Raw genomic sequence first — 12,643 nt, forward strand, 5'->3', positions numbered from 1 at the left:
CAGTGCGGACCCAGACATTCAGCCTGGTCCAAGCTCAGCTCTTCAGCTTTTCCCAAGATCCAGTCTTTATGGATTTTATCAGACCCTTAGCCACAAGAGTTGGCCTCCAGAGAGTAGATTCCTACCTCTTGTGTATTTATCCCAACTTGTGTTATTTTAGTAAGGTGAGTGTGTACGCAACCTAAATAATTAGAGGTTTCCAGAAGTTGTCATGGAACACACTTCCATCATTCGAGCGCTCTAAATTTGCTTTTTGGACTTTGGTTTTAGCCTAAAGATACCCAACAAGCGCTTAGTAGAAAGGCGTCGGCCGTCAACATGGAGAAGTTCAAGAAGTTCGCAGCCCGGACGAAGTGGAAAGTAAGAGGGTTTGACAGGGAAGGGTCAATAACGTCTTTCCTCTGCGGCACTGCCTCTGGCCAGTCTCATCTCTTCTGACACTGGCCAAACTAAAGTGCATCCTGTTTTGGTCTGTTTAAATTTACTCTCTAGTCTTCTGTGCCGTTATGCTATTTTCAAAAGATAAAGCAAAAATGTTACTTCAGTCTTCTTTAACTCATGTTTTCATATGTAATTTTGCATTTTGTTAAAGAATCAAAACCATTCCCAAGGCAAATTTTTAAATCAGCACAACAAAATTATAGCGCAGTCTTTTCCTAAATACAACAAGCCACATTTTAAATAAATCTGTTCTTTGTGGTAAGCAGCATGGGATTGCATTTATAGCAGAACTTGTGTAAAGGGCTCTGTAAATCCGGCCAGTCTGTGAATGGTGGGGCCATGAGCATTTGCAGTGTGGTCGCTTGTACTTTTTCAGTGTGGACGGCCTCCGCAGGGGCTGTGTGGGGCCTGGCCCTAAGAGGCATTCCAGTCAACCTTGAACAAATAAAAATTCAAGGTTAACAAGGTGACAGGATGTCTTCCTATGCCCAGGGCCATGTGAAGCCCAGAGGAAACAGGTACCTGCCATGTCTCTGAGCACTGGGCCAGAAATGTGCCTCATTTTCACACCCGTCAAGTTCGGGGTGACGTGATAGGGGTGAGGAGGGCCACAGCACTAGGTTACTTAAGACTTAACACTTAGTCTGAAGGAAGCCCTGAGAATAGGCTTAAAATGTAGAGAGAACTGCGTAAGTTTCTCTCTTTTTTCCCTCTTTTTCTCACACACACGCACACACACACACACACGTTATTTATTGTTGCCTTTGCCTTTGAGAGTAAATGCAGGGGTGTTTGTCCTATAGGCTAAGGAGTTGCCCACTCTGTGTTTCCGAAAACCATATGAATTTTGATAGTCGCATTACTGCTATTGCTAGCTTACCTGGGCACAAGGACACAGGACAAGACCCTTGCATACATTGCTTCTCTGAGTGGGGATGTGCAAGTGGTTTGTTAGGGTAAGATCCCACCGCTCAAAAAGTGGAGAAGACTCTATTAAGAGAAGGGATGCGGCTGTGCGATTGCATAATTAGTAACGAAATGTGGAAGGAGAATCTCTCTCCTGTTGTTTTGATTTCTTTAAGCAAATATAATCCAACCTGCTTAGAAGACCTCCCACCCCTAAAGAACATGCTTGCAGCAGTGAATGCTATCTCAAAGACTTTGCCATTTGCACTAATTTAAGTATACTTATATAAGCTCTCTTTCTTCCTCTCCCCCTGCTTTTTTTTTCTTTTTGCCCTTTTTCTTTTTTTAAAGCAATCCGTTCGCTTGATATCACTGTGCCAAAGATTATCCAGGTCGTTCTTGTCCAGGAGTAACATGAGTGTTGCCAGAAGCGATGATACTCTGGTAAGCAAACCTGTTTGCCTTTGTGCGGTTCTTTCTTAGCCCGTGTATTTCACATGTTCAGGTTGTTTGATTGTTCAACAACCCAGAAAACCTGAAGTCACGCAAGTGTCAGGCCTGTTCTTCCTCCGCTCGAGGGAGGGAGTTGGGTGGCTGATTTGATGTACTCTGTTGATTCTTTTGTTCTTTTTTCTCTTTGTTTGGATTGGCGCTATACCCACTCCCACCCACTACCTCTAACACTACCGCCCCCCACCCCACCCCTCCCACACTCACACTTTGATGAGCGACTGGCCAGCAGAAGAGGAAAGAGTTTATTCTAATTTTCAAGAATGAAATGAGAGTCCTCTGTTGCCACTGACCTTGGAAAATAGTGGGTCGTGATAGTACAAAAGGGGCACATACTTCTCCTGCCCACACACACACACACACACCCAAAAATCAGGGCAAATATCGTGGGGCTTGCTGAGGGAGTTCGTGGTAGACCAGAAGGCCAAACCCACTTCCTCTGTTGACATTGTATTGAGTGTGTAATGCCCTTGAGAACAAGTCCGTAATTTTTTTCCCTTAATCCCCACTGAAACCTAATCACAGATTAACTCTTCAGATATGACTGGACACATCTGAATTCACTAAGACTCTCCCCTGACAGACAACAGGGCTTTGGGAGCTCTGGAGGTAAAGGGAGCTCCAGAGAAGGCAGAAAGGGTGGTTCTATGGGAACCAGCCTGCTCCCATGACTACATAGTGAGTGTTTCCTGAGCGGCTCCGGGGACTCCCCGGGCAGGATCACACATCAGCAGACACCAGCTCTTCTTTTCCTCCTGACGCTAGTTGCTTCGCTGAGGCTCCAGATGTAGCCTTGCAGAGTAAAAAGAGATAGAAAATGTTAAGACGAAAACAAGAGTGGGAGAGAAGCAAGGTGGGAAAAAGAGGAGGTGGAGGAGAAAGTTTGGGTTTGGGAATTGTTGGAGGGTAACGGTGGAACCAGAGACAAGACAAAAACTATTAATCTAAGTAAGATGAGAACTATTAAATGTTATAAATCAAAATCATCTTGAATAATCACCTAAGGGAAAATCTAAGTGTCGCAATGCGAAGTTTAGGGTAGGAGAGGGCTTTGGGGTGTGTGGGGGTTCCGGGTGGGCTGACCCCTCCCACAACTCAGGTTCTTTCATCGTCCTGATGTCCTGCTAATCATGGGGACCTGTGGTAACAATCTGCTTCTTCCTCCCATTCACCCCATTTCTCTTGACTGTACTTTCGTGCAAATGTCTTTTAATCATCAACTTGAATTGTGATGGAAAAGCAAAACCAGTGGCATTCTTTTTTTTTTTTTTTTTTTTTTTTTTTTTTTTTTTTTTTTTTTTTTTTTTTAAGATTTTTATTTATTTATTCGACAGAGATAGAGACAGCCAGCGAGAGAGGGAACACAAGCAGGGGGAGTGGGAGAGGAAGAAGCAGGCTCACAGCAGAAGAGCCTGATGTGGGGCTCGATCCCACAACGCCGGGATCACGCCCTGAGCCGAAGGCAGACGCCTAACCGCTCTGCCACCCAGGCGCCCCAAAACCAGTGGCATTCTTAACATGGACTCTGTACGAATATTCTTAAAACCCTCATGAAGTTTGTTTGGATTCAGATCCATAGAGAAGAGCAAGCAGAGCCCAGAGAAATGCTTTTACTCCATTCTGCCCACAAGCAGAGTCAGCCTCTGTAGATAGGCTTTTCCAGATTTGAAACATTAGAAGCCATATACCCCTGAGTCCAGAGATTTTGTTTGGGAGTTTTTTGGGCTTATTCCTTAGTTTTAATGTGCCATATTTGGTAAATATCTTATTATTATAAGAAAACTTTGACAAAGTGGCAAAGATTTAACTAAATTGTTGTTCAGCATTCTCTAGTTATTTTCTCTTAGTGAGAAATGCATCTGTTTTCCCTTTTGTGGCCTTTATTTTCATACTTCTCCCTCGCTAGGCTCTTTTTAAATGTATATCTTTATCTATCTGTCTATCTGTCTGTCTGTCTATGTTGCATGTTAGTTGTGACCAGGTTTCAGAGAATGCCATGTTATTCCACGTCTAGGGAAGGAGGAAATTCCAGTGATTAGAACAGAGCAATTCTATAATTGAATGAATTACAAATTAAGACTATAGACTTGAGGGGCACCTGGCTGGCTCAGTCGGTAGAGCATATGACTCTTGATATTGGGGTTGTGAGTTCAAGCCCCACGTTGGAGGGAGAGCCTACTTAAAAATAAGCTAAAATCTTAAAAAAAACACACTGTAGAAATCAGAGGTATCATTTCCTTGGTTCTACGGTTTTTAAGAGTCCGAGTTATGCCTGCTGTTTTCTACAGTGGTTTGGGACTATATATTTTGGAAGATTTCTAAGGTAGACGTAGAGGGTAGTTGGTTATCAGCCATTTTTCTACATCTGAGTGTTGAAAGCTGTTTGCTGTGTGGGTTATGATGCAAGTGACATGAAGACACAGGTAAACAGAAGGTGGTGTTAGTTGCCAACATGGCAGGAGCAAAAAGTAACCTCCTGCTTCCCTTCGCGACCAAGTGGATTTGGGGAAGAAGTGGCTTACTTTCTTCTGAATGCTTCTCATGACCGATGAGCATTGATGTCTCTTATGTTGATAAAAGGATCGTGGCCAGCACGCTAACTCTTTTTCCCTCTTCACGGTCCCTCTCAAGGATGAGGAAGACTCCTTTGTGATGAAAGCCATCATCCACGCCATCAACGATGATAACGTCCCAGGCCTGCAGCACCTCCTGGGCTCATTGTCCAACTACGACGTTAACCAGCCCAACAAGGTCTGATGCTGTTCTGCGGGGGAAGAGGGCTGGGGAGTCTCTGTGACCGTATCTCTCCAAGTCCAAGGTGGAAAGGATCCCCTGTACTTCTCCATTCCCCCTGGCTGTTTCAAACGCCATCCTGTGGGGAACCACTTCTGTGTTGAGCGTGAATCGAGTTAGAAATGAGATGGCGGGCACTGAGGGCCTTTCTCCATGCCACTCGCACACCTCTAATCACGACACCGTCGATGGGCTGATCCGTTGATTATGAATCCAGCAGAGAAGGGCTGTGTGTTCTCCTGGCTGTCCCCATTCCTGTGATGCAGGCATAGTTGTGTGTCTTTTGAGACATAGGAAGCTGTGTGGTGTGGGACAGCAGTGATAGCTGCTTTCCTTTCCTACCAAACTTGAACAAAGTTTTCTTCCTTGCCTCTTGCAGCATGGGACACCTCCGTTACTGATCGCTGCTGGCTGTGGGAATATTCAAATCCTACAGTTGCTCATTAAAAGAGGCTCAAGAATCAATGTCCAGGATAAGGTCAGAATTCTGTTTTATTGCCACTGAATTAGCTTTCAAGTATTTCCAAACGTCTCCCTATCTTAGCGGTAGCAGAGAAGAATAACATGGGCCTCTGACTTCATTTCTCCGTTTCCCGTAAAGGAAGATGAACTGCCTACCAGGCCGGTCCCGTCTAACCTGTGGTATAAAGGAGAGGCAAACACTTCCCTTCCTCTTGGCTCTGTTGCTGGGCACCAACCTGCCTTTCCTTGTGCACTACCCCAGATTCAGTCCTGACTAGTTACTTTTTTTTTTTTTTTAAAGATTTTATTTATTTATTTGACAGAGATAGAGACAGCCAGTGAGAGAGGGAACACAAGCAGGGGGAGTAGGTGAGGAAGAAGCAGGCTCATAGTGGAGGAGCCTGATGTGGGGCTCGATCCCATAACGCCGGGATCACGCCCTGAGCCGAAGGCAGACGCTTAACCGCTGTGCCACCCAGGCGCCCCCTGACTAGTTACTTTTACTCAGCAGGGTTATTAGATGTCACTTGGCAAAATTTTCATTATCTAATTAATCTCATCAGAAATACATTTGCCTCCGTGTTTATTAGGGCAACAAAGTAAGGATGATACATATGCTTTGAGGGATAGGTCACACTGGAAGGACAGACAAAATTGCTTAACAGCCAATAGTCATTACAATGGACTTGCCATCAGCTTCCATAGATTTTCAACAAAACTATAAATGGACTGGATCTGATCCTTGAGCACAGGCAAAGTTCTAACCAGAGATTGAAATAAAGGTTTTAAGAAAAACGTCATTTTGAAATAATTCTAGATTTATCAAGAAAGTTGCAAAGATAGGACAGAGAGCTTCCCAGAATGTTAACATCTAACATAACCTTGGTCTTTTTGGAAAAACTAAAAAATAAAACGGGAGTTTATTCCTCTTGGAAGTTGTTCTTTTGAAATCGATGTCACATAGGAAGGGAAATAGAGTGAGTCTGAGTGATACATGCATTTGGATCTGGAAATGTGACTCTATGTTGGTTTTTATACAGGGTGGATCCAATGCCATCTACTGGGCCTCTCGGCATGGCCATGTAGACACCCTGAAATTTCTCAATGAGAACAAATGCCCTTTGGATGTTAAAGACAAGGTAAGGCCACTTCTTTTCTTAGGACTGTGGGAAATGGTAAGAGGCTACGTATGAGTGTTGACCTGCCATATGCATCAGGACCCAAAGCAGAAGGGTTCACAATCAAAATCTTCCTGCAGAGAATTTGAGAAGTTTCTTTCTGCTGCTGGCTTGGTCTAATATCAAAATCTGCCAGGTAGTTGACATAATATGCAAGCAGTGAATTATCTTCCCCATAACATGGAAACTCAAGGTTCTGCTAGAGAGACAGCCAGAAACAGATCCAAGTCCTGATTCTCTTACTGAATTACCACGTGTACATCTCTTTTCCCTTCTCCTCTTCTCTGAAATAGCTGCCAGTGCAGACCTTACAAGCACGGGCATTGGAAGGATTCATGAGACTACATGTAAAGCGTGTATAAAAATTATTGATTTAGCAAGATAACCTAACTTTCGTATATCTTGTTGTTTCATTTGGTTCACACAACAGTCACGTGAGTTAATTGGCAGGGCTGGAAAACGTACCTAAGATTCTTACTTCCTCGTCCATTATGCATTCTACTGTGCAACCCCTCTCGGCTCCTAATACTTGTAGACTGATTTGTCATGTTCAGTCAGGACTGCCACATACAGTTGTATGGACTGTGCACTGCTTTTTATCTAAGGGATGATATTCATGTCAAAGACACACACACACACATATTATGGCAGTTTTTGGTCAGGTAGCAACGAGTATCTTGTTTTGTTTTAAATCCGTTTATACTCACAAGTTTTGGGCAGATATAAGTAAAATATCCTAAGGAAATTGCATGTATTACAAATCCACAGAATGCGACTGTGGGCTAATAGTGATTTTTTTAGAATCTCTGAGAACATAAGAAATAACTTTCTAAACGTAGACAATAAAATCAGAGACTTGCTCGTAAATAAAACTGTTTAAATAACATAATATTAAAAAAGGACTTTTGTGTTTTAAAAAAACAATCACATGGCTAGGCGCGTCAGTATATAGAGGGGATTGAGGACTGCCATCACAGACAAGGAAAGCGTTCTTACGTAGGAAGTTTTGTGACAAGCAAGAGGAACTGTGTGTGTGGGTTTAACACTAGCTATGTGGGACATGTCGTACCCCAGGGTCCTGGGCCCAGTCACCAAAGGGGCATCTGGGCTGAGGGTGGTGGGGGCCCCAAAGGGAAGCCATGGAGCCCGGCACGCCTGGGATCTGGCCTCCAGTCCTGCACATTCAGTTTCCACAGTCTGCTGAATTTGGCTGTTTCTTTCGCAGTCTGGAGAGACAGCCCTTCACGTGGCAGCTCGCTACGGCCACGCCGACGTGGTACAGCTGTTGTGCAGCTTTGGCTCTAACCCCAATTTCCAGGACAAGGTGGGTCGTGGTAGTCGATGTCCTTCCATTTGCTTGCTTGCTGCATGGATGTCCACATGGCCATCGATATGGTTGGGTCCTTTGGGTTTTCTGCTTAGATTTCAGAGGGCAGAGACTTGAACAGAAACACTAACATTCATCATTCATTCCTTTACTCCTCTGGACCACCCTATGAGTGGGTTGTTAGAATTATCATCCTCATTTTACAGAAGAGAAGACTGAGGCACAGAGAGGTTCAGTGACTTGCCCCAGCTCACACAGCTCCTGAGTGGCGGAGCCGGGGCTCAAACCCACACGGTCTGGTTCCAGAGTCATGCCGTGAGCACTACAATATAATAACCTCTCGTAGACAGGCATACGTGTCTAAGATGCTGGTGAACATACAGGCCTTGCAGTCCTATAGACCTGGCGGCCAGCCCTGCCCTTGACTTGTTACAGCCCGATTATCGCGGCACTCCTTTGCCCCTGCAACAGTAAAGTATGTGATTCATCTGTATGTTACGTATGTGACAGCCTCCTGGAGGGGCTACGACTGTTGCAGGAATGCTTGCTCGGAGAAGTGCTCTCCTACAGATGAAGTAAACAAAGGCACTTTTACAAGAAAGATGTTATAAACCCACCCGCACCGGGGCTCCCTTGTTCAGAGCAGCCGAGCTGACGGTTCCGGGGGCTCCTGGAGGGAAAACTGAATCTGTCCAACACGCAAGTGTGGAAGGCAAGAAAACTCACGATGGAGAGACGTCAGACCCACATCTGTTGTTTCAGATGAACATTTTGCTCCAGTGGCCACGAGCTCTTTTCTCTGATGGTTGGAACGCAGCGTGCGCGTACTTGCGTATCGTTGTGTCCGTCTCCTCTATGCATGTGTCTCTTTGGCCAGGAAGAAGAAACCCCCCTGCACTGCGCTGCCTGGCACGGCTACTACTCTGTGGCCAAAGCCCTTTGCGAAGCCGGCTGCAATGTGAACATTAAGAACCGAGAAGGAGAGACACCCCTCCTGACAGCCTCTGCCAGGGGCTACCACGACATCGTGGAGTGTCTGTCTGAACACGGAGCCGACCTGAATGCCTCCGACAAGGTGCTTTGGGGGTAGACGTATCATACTCCCCAGCAAGTGATCTGGGGGGCTGGTGGGACCACAAGCCTCCTCCATTGATTTACCTAAAATAAGAAACTCAAATGTAGCAAATTACAATGATCCTTAGTCTTCTCTGTTTCAGAAATTCTGTGGCCTTTTCTAGATTCTGTTTAATAATTAATATTCACTTGTGGCATGTAACACTTTATGGTCACGTGACTCAGGTGTCTATTTTATGTTTAACCTTTTTCTGCAGATACAGTGATGATCCCTGAGCCTGAGACAACCTTCAGTTAGGACTAAAATTGGCAACTCACTATTACTTCGCAGATAAACAAAGAGGTGGTTTATTTACTTTCATCACCAGCTTTTGTAAAGAGATGAAAACCACCCTTATTTGATCATTGCCATTCTAGACACGGTGTTCCTTTGTTAATGACGCAGATTCAGCATAATCTGTTCTTACTGTGGGTTTGTACCCACGTGAGGCTGTGATATTACCCTACGTAGTCAGATTTGGGGCGCTGTAGTTAAGTTAGTAACTGCCGATTGTGGAGTATCTTCTTGGTACGGAGAGGCGGTTCTCGGTTGGGAGCAAGCTCGCCCCCAGGAGACATTTCGTAATGGCTGAAGACCTTTCGTGGTTGTCACGTCCCGGAGTCCCCACACCGATGTCCCCAAACTCTCTCCCCAGCTCAGGATACTCAACATGTCTGTTCGCCAGGGACTCCGTAACAAGTGGAGGGAGGTCTCAGCCCGGTCTTTTTGGGGATGCCTGGGTTCAGCAGGTTATATTTGCCACCAATATACGCGACAGTCCTTGAGCACATCACCTCCCATGGTTTTCTCAGTGTCTCCCAGGGTGAGATGAAAGAATAGGCTTTCTGCTTAGGAAGTTAGTTAAGACTGCTGAGCAAATGTTTTTAAAAGTAGTTTTAGTCAGGCTGTTGGTCAGTTCAGTCTGTGGTTATTCAGAGTGGGGTGCACGAAGCCTGTCCCCCACCCGCCGGGAGTAAAGTCTGTGCTGTAATCCTCTGTCAGGCTTTGCACCAGCAATGCCATTACCAATTCATCTTGGCCCGGCAGCGGCTGGAAAGGCCAGCGGCCAGCCCCACGTGCCTAAGGGAAAGACCTCACGGCCCCCGGTGCTTCTTGCAGGATGGACACATTGCTCTTCATCTTGCCGTGAGACGGTGTCAGATGGAGGTCATCCAGACTCTCATCAGCCAGGGATGTTCTGTCGACTTCCAAGACAGGCACGGCAACACCCCCCTCCATGTGGCCTGCAAAGATGGCAACGTGCCTATCGTGGTGGCCCTCTGTGAAGCCAGCTGCAATTTGGATATCTCTAACAAGGTAACGCCTGTGGGGATCTCTGCAGGGGCCAGCACGTGTGTCCATCCACCTGCCTGTGGGTTTGGGCCAAGCTTCTCTTTGCGTCTCATCATTGTTCGAAGTCTGTGTTACTCGTGGGGACCTGTTCGGTCTTACAGGCTCTCTACTTAACGTCACATCTTACATTTGGCTGTTGAATAACTTCATGAAGTAACAGAAAATTATTACATTAATGAGTACTTCCTACCTAGCCAGGTTGTCAACGTATGAACATTGAGAGAGGGAGAGAGAGAAAGGGGGAGTGTGTCTGTCTCTGTGTGTGTGTGTGTGACCTCTTGGAGAGGAATCCCAGAACATCGGTCAAATGAGAGCATCTTTCTGGAGCACTAAGTCTTCAGGAAAACACCTCATTGAGAATCCGAGATCCAGATTTCTGTTCTTGGCTTCTAGAGTTTTATAGTCAGCCATTCACAAGCCTTTTTCGTGCTAAATTAATTTGGTAAGACCAATGGAATGCTATCATTTGGCAAATAAAGAAATGGAAATAAACAATTACATGCTCCAAAAACCCCAGATGTTGACTTCTAGAAGTTAGCTAACACCTTCCCTTTTCCCTGAACGCCATCTAGCTTTTCATTACCAAAGAAGACAGAAGAGTTGGGTATTCCTGCGGTTTCAGCCATGTCACTGTACGAAAGGCAAACACTATTCTTCTGTGATTGTGTTAAAAAGAAAGTCCAAGTAGAATTAAATCTTTGAATGTAGGAAGTGTTTGTTTATAAGTGGCAGACATGATGCCACAGAATTTTATTATGATTTGTTTGAAGTAAGAGAATTAATATCTGAAGCAGTGGGAAGATTACACTCCTACAAAAATTATTCCTCTCGCCTATTATGTGATTAATTCTAATGAAAATTGAAATTGGCAATCTTCGCATTCTGGAAATTTGAAAGCGCAATATTGTAGGTCTTAGCCATTAGCTGCTGTGCTGGTTGCTTTCTTTGTTATCCCGTTCTGATCCTGCCAAGTCCGTTAGATAAGTGGCTTAGAGGGAAAGCCAAATGTAATATTAAGCAGCATCAAGACCTTGACTTTCCTTCCAGGAGTCTTTAAACAAATAAAAAGTGGCTTCAAGGAACATTGTGACACTTATTTGAATTCCTTTGGCCATAGCATGCACAGCTGGCTACTGTGAGCACAGCCTCTGAGATGAGCTGTCTCCTGGGGAGGGTGGAGGAGCCGAGCGGGGGACTCGGGGTACTTTGTACTCAGTTAAAGAAGGGAATGGGTGCGAACAGTCCACTTGCTAAATATGCTTTTGAAAATACCCAGCAGGCGGGGTGCTGGGGGGCTCAGTCAGTTAAATGGCCGACTCTGGATTTTGGCTCAGGTCATGATCTCGGGGTCATGGGATCGAGCCCTGCTGTGGGCCCTGTGCTCAGTGGGGAGTCTGCTTGAAGATTCTCTCCCTCTCCCTCTGCCCCTCCCCCTGCTCTCACCCATGTGCCCTCTCTCTCTTGCTCTCTCAAATAAATAAATAAATCTTGGAAAAAATAAAATACCCAGCAAGATAATCCTAGACTTTCATGTTTAAAAACAGGTGGCATATTGAATGGGAAAGCCTCTCCCTTTTTGATGCTGCGATGGTCGTTCAGACGTGCCCGCGTAGACTTGTTTGTACTGCATACGGCAACACAGCAGCTCCGAGAGGGCGTTCAGTGGGTGATTTGGTCGTTGGCTTGAGCTCGGCTGAAGCTGCAGGGTGTGAGCCTCCTGGAGGCGGTAGCTGGGTTTGGATGATTGTGCGGCAGCCGCTGTGCACGCTTGGACTGCACACGGGCTCCCCAGGCTGCCGTCAGTGCCCAGGGGCTCAGCACACTGTGATGGGGTGCGTCTCATGCCTCCTTCAGAGGACGGGGGACATCTTTGGTTTTTTCTCCCTTTTCTAGTTTTTTGTTTTAGGAAAACGACGGCGCTCTAGAGGAGCCTGAATGATGGGAATTCGTAAGAGGAAGCAGTTGTTTGCTCGGAAAGCGCATGTGGCTCTCCTTGGCCTCCCCCGTGTAAGCTGCGGTCCAAATGGACACTGGCGCATGGCAGCCCCTGTCCCACAGGCAGACGGTCACTCCTTTCTCATGGTGTGTCCGGCCTTTTCCTCACCTGGATTCAGTTTGCCCGGAGATGAAAGTGGCCATTCAGATCCCACCCCTGTCCTCAGTATGTGACAGGAATTTGTCACTATCTTTGATGCTTATCAGAGTGAAATAGATATTTCTCAGTCTTCACTCGTCCCGTGGGAAAATCAGGAGAGTGGCTGTGAAAATGGGCTGTGGTGGGGAGCACAGGGAGCACAGAGCTGGGTGGCACAGAGCCTACGGACCCCTAGCCCTTCTTCCTCGGGGATGGCTCTTCCTTATCAGCGAAGATAGAAAGCATGTTGTGCTCATACACACGCACGTGTGCATACACGTGCACACACACACAGATGCACACATGTGCACAGATGCACCCAGACCAGCACAGACACATGCACCCACACAAACACACAGAAAGACGCACCTTAACAGATACGCACACATGCAAACACACAGATGCATATACACGCACACGTGGAC

General features: G+C 46.0%; 1 protein-coding gene across 1 annotated transcript in view; it reads left to right on the forward strand.

The window, feature by feature from the left end:
• DAPK1 (death associated protein kinase 1) overlaps positions 1 to 12,643 on the forward strand; it is a 175,234-nt gene that overhangs the window by 125,364 nt on the left and 37,227 nt on the right. The window contains 8 exon segments of the mRNA XM_034646962.1: positions 271 to 360; positions 1,699 to 1,791; positions 4,489 to 4,608; positions 5,030 to 5,128; positions 6,153 to 6,251; positions 7,516 to 7,614; positions 8,495 to 8,692; positions 9,851 to 10,048. Of these exon segments, the coding sequence (XP_034502853.1) occupies positions 271 to 360; positions 1,699 to 1,791; positions 4,489 to 4,608; positions 5,030 to 5,128; positions 6,153 to 6,251; positions 7,516 to 7,614; positions 8,495 to 8,692; positions 9,851 to 10,048 (996 nt within the window).

The sequence above is a fragment of the Ailuropoda melanoleuca genome, chromosome 17 (genome assembly GCF_002007445.2).
Source record: "Ailuropoda melanoleuca isolate Jingjing chromosome 17, ASM200744v2, whole genome shotgun sequence".
Classification (NCBI taxonomy): Eukaryota; Metazoa; Chordata; class Mammalia; order Carnivora; family Ursidae; genus Ailuropoda; species Ailuropoda melanoleuca.